At 42.7% G+C, this 4,216-nt stretch overlaps 1 protein-coding gene across 1 annotated transcript in view; it reads right to left on the reverse strand.

The window, feature by feature from the left end:
- The window catches only part of rogdi (rogdi homolog), a 25,781-nt gene extending 21,618 nt beyond the window's left edge, over window positions 1-4,163 (reverse strand). The window contains exons 1-3 of the mRNA XM_015405347.1: window positions 3,982-4,163; window positions 1,790-1,861; window positions 642-724 (exon numbers count right to left, since the gene is read on the reverse strand). Coding sequence (XP_015260833.1) covers window positions 642-724; window positions 1,790-1,861; window positions 3,982-4,056 — 230 coding nt within the window. The 5' untranslated portion in view covers window positions 4,057-4,163. The remainder of the gene's footprint in view (window positions 1-641; window positions 725-1,789; window positions 1,862-3,981) is intronic.
- Between the last annotated feature and the right edge of the window lie 53 nt (window positions 4,164-4,216).

A 4,216-nucleotide genomic window follows, 5' to 3' on the forward strand; every position in this document is an offset into this window, starting at 1 on the left:
GTCCTTGGTTGATCCTTGGCTGGTCCTTGGTTGATCCTTGGCTGGTCCTTGGTAGGTCATTGGCTGGTCCCCCACAATTTCTTTTTAAGCATCAGTCTTTGTTCTAAAATATTCTTTCCGTCATGATTTGTGGACATTAAGATCTAAAGAGAAGCGCCATCTCCTGGTCAGACCCTGTAATTCAGTGAAGGGGAGTCTGCTGGCATTCAGTTGCCGTTTGACTGGGAAGGCCATTTTGAATGGCTGCTACTGTGGAGCTTGTGTTGCCATATGAGGCTTAAAGAAGACAGATCAGTTTTTTGGTCCAATCTGGCTCTTTGAACAGTCTGGGTTGCTGACCCCTGATCTACCATGTTAACGCTGCCCTGAACATTTAGCCATAAACCAAATGAAGACAGAGGACGCTCAGGCGTCAGAGGACAGCAGGGACAATCAGGTTTACTTTCAAAGTAAAATGTTTTTCTCGTACGCCGATCAAAACTAGCCAAGTGTAAATGATTAGAGACAGGTAGCCGCTTACAGTATGAGAATATTATCTGAAAATAAGGCCCGTTTGCTGGAGGCTTCAGCTAACGGCAGCTGGAAGAACATCTAACTTTTCATGAGCTTTGAAACAAACAGCAAAGCTTTGGAAACATTACGTTGAGCTGCCCAGGATGAAGTTTTCCTGCTTCAGCTGACTTTCCAGGCCTGGTGAGGGCATGGAGAAACGTCTGGAGGCCTCCTGTCGACAAACACCAAGAAACATTTTGGTCACAGCGTTTCATTCAGCAGATCAAATGCACTGAAAAAAAAAACTTAATCTAGAAAAAGTTATTTTTTTCTTAAAATAAGAGCATTTGTTCTTGAATGAGACATTTTGCCAATAGAACAAGACAATTTACATTTAAAATAAGAAAGAGCAATTGCATTGTCTTATTTCAAATCTTATTTTAAGAGTAAAAATACTCATTTCATTGTCAAATCATCTCATTTACCTACTCAAATTAAGTAAATGCACTTAATTTGAGAAATTTTTACTTATTTCCAGATCGTTTTTCCAGTGTGGAAGATTCTGGTCTAGAACTGAGCAAGGGAAGATTTTTGGCAGAGAAATCAGATCAATTTAAAGGACAGGAAATGAGAAAAGCTGCATTATGTTTCACTGAAACATGGCTGCAGGCTAATACCTCAGACTACATCCTCTTTCAGTTTCCCGTCAAACAAGAATAATAATAATAATTGAAACTTAAAGAGGGCTGCTCAGTGGAGCAGTGGGTAGCACTGCTGCCTTGCAGCAAGAAGGTTCCGGATTCTATTCCCGGCCGGGGGTCTTTCTGCATGGAGTTTGCATGTTCTCCCTGAGCATACGTGGGTTCTCTCTGGGTACTCCAGCTTCCTCCCACAGTCCATAAACACGACTGTTAGGTTAATTGGCTTCTCTAAATTCCCCTTAAGTGTGTGTGTGCTTAATCCCAAGCAAGCACCCCTCGATTAAGGGGTGCTCGCCATGCCAGGGGGGTGTGGGGTCATGGGATCAGAAGGAAAACTCTTCTATACTCAGATTCCACCCGCTGGTTTTCTCTTTCATTTCATTAAGATCAAATGTTTTTTTTTGTCATCTTTATGGAAGCATTCAATGTGACGATACACCTTTAAAAACAGAAATCTGACCAAAGAGCTCATGCAGAGGTCAAAACTTCCTCTTCTTAACATCTCCAATGTTAGAACATAATTAACAACAGAAATAAAAAGTCAACTTGAATCAGTTAAATTAAAAATGGTCTAACTCTCCAAGCTTCAGTCTTACCTTGAGGATCTCCTGGAGTTGCTTTAGCACGGCGTGCACCTCCTCTCTTAGCAGCCAGTTAAACTCCTCCTCCTGACAGAAGGAAGACAAACCCAGTCAGTATCTCAATGCTCCATCCATACATACAGCTGCATGGTGCTCACAGAGCCTTGCACTGATCCATCAACTATTGCAGCATTGAAAAAATTCAATTACAGTTAACCCTCTATAACGCCGTTCACTTTTCACCGTCTCGCTGCTTCACGGATTTGCATCATGCATTGTTAAACTTTATTGTCAAACATATTAATGGTGGCATGTCGGTTAATAAGGATCTTTTGGCCCGGAAGAAAAAATCCCCACAATATTAACCCTTCAGTTCATATTGATGATTAAAATTATTATTTATTTATAAGTATATTATTTTACAGTACAGAACAGTGGTTTTTGTAAAAAACAACAACAACCGTTTATCCAGTACTTTTATTTGTTAAAGAAATGCTTGGGCCTGTAAAACGTTTTTGTTCCTTGATTTCAAAGTTTTATGGAGTATTTCATTGTATAATAACTGTAAAAAAATAAAGGTTTCTACTTCACGGATTTCGCCTATCGTGGGTTCTTGTTGGAACGTAACTCCTGCGATAAACGAGGGTTCACTGTATTCACATTTTAAGCTCAGGGGACATGAACAAGAAACGAGAGGAGGAGGTAGACGCTTTCCTAAGACCCGCCCCCTTCTTCTTCTGATTGGCTAGTACTGCTAGTTGCCTTGTCTGGACACTGGCTTGGACTGGGAACCATTTTCGGCCCTGGTATTTTTCCATCTACACCAGTCCACTTATGGACCCGAACCCCTGAAAAAAATAGAAGCAGTCAAACGCGTGCGTCTCAAATGTGAAACAGATACGAATACACAGTGTGGATTGAGCGGTTTATATTCAAGCATCACATGACAACCATCACCAAGACTTCTATAACGCGGTTTTTCTGGCTTTGGTTATTAACATGGACGCCACAGTGACTGCTGCTGCGTAACGTGAGCGCCACTCACCACAGCAGCAGGGTTGCCAGATGACTCACGTTTTCCAGCCCAAAATATGTTCATAAACCGCCTGGATATATGAAATCTCACCCAATTTGAACAAAAGTCTATTGATCCATAGAGCCCACAGACGGCCGTCCTAAACTGCCAGATTGGGAAACATCCCAACCTGGCAACAATGCACCTAAGACAGGAAACGTTAGCCTTTAATTCCAAAACGCCATCATGCACCGCAACATATTTTTGCAAAATATTCAAACATAAATTCGCCAAATATAAGAGGAACATGGTAGTTTGGTTTAGAGAAAGCATTTTAGTTTTATTATAATTTAGTTTGTTGCAAAGATTTTATTGTTTGAAGAAATGGAAAATGACACCATATGCCCCAGACATCCACGGTTATATTTTTGATATTTATATCTTTTAAAACAAAGCGGCGTGTGTATGACGTCATACACATGCCGCTTTGTTTTAAAAAACATAAATATAAAAATATATAACGGCGGATGTCTGGGGGACAGTAATTGGCCTACATGTTCTGAATGCTGGCGTACCATAAAGAATAAATTATGAACAGTTTAGTTTGTGCCTTCAAGTCGTTGCCCATAGGAAGACGTTACTGGATATAACCTAACGGAATATCTTCAGAACGGCTCCAAATGACACTAAACTCATATGGGTGAGTAGAACATGATGGAATAACGGAAAATCAAGGGACCAATGGGGAAAAAAAAGCGGCGTCCCTGGAGTTATTTACTGTCACAGGTAGGAGCTTCAGCCCCCTCTAGTTGAAAATCCTGGATCCGCCCCTGGAAGCGGTTCTTTGTTGTGGTATTTCTGCAGGAGGTTCCATTGATGTCATTCTAGGAACATAGAACAGAATAAACCTATGCACCGATGTAGATCTAAGCTACATAGATCCTGTTCAGCTTTAAAGCAGCAGTTTTCTATGGTGTTGGTCCCTCTGGTCGCGGACCTTCCGGCCTCCATGTCTGATGCTCTGCCGCTGATGGGGCCCCTCGATTGGCCCCGGTCCCCCCCCCTCCTCTAACACCACTCTGCCATTTAATCTGGACTGGATTTAGAAAATAAAAGGAGCCGATAATAGGCGACATATTATGGGGCTGGTGGGGGTGGGACAGCTAGCTGTCCCCGGCAGGTAGTCCCTTACCAGGACGGCTGTCTCCACCTGGCTGGCCGCGGACATCCTGGGCAGCTCGGACAGGGACCTCTGCGGGTGCAGCATGCTCTCTGCTCTGCAGGCCGATGCTGGACTCGGTGTTCAGCCGCTCTAACAGATGGAGCTGTTATTGCAGCTCACTAGCTTAGCGAAGGAGGAGGAGGAGGTGCGTTCAGGACGGTCGGAAATTAAGATTACCGATTAGTGGACAAAAAAATGTACCATT

Source organism: Cyprinodon variegatus, unplaced genomic scaffold (assembly GCF_000732505.1).
Source record: "Cyprinodon variegatus isolate N-32 unplaced genomic scaffold, C_variegatus-1.0 Scaffold2166, whole genome shotgun sequence".
Classification (NCBI taxonomy): Eukaryota; Metazoa; Chordata; class Actinopteri; order Cyprinodontiformes; family Cyprinodontidae; genus Cyprinodon; species Cyprinodon variegatus.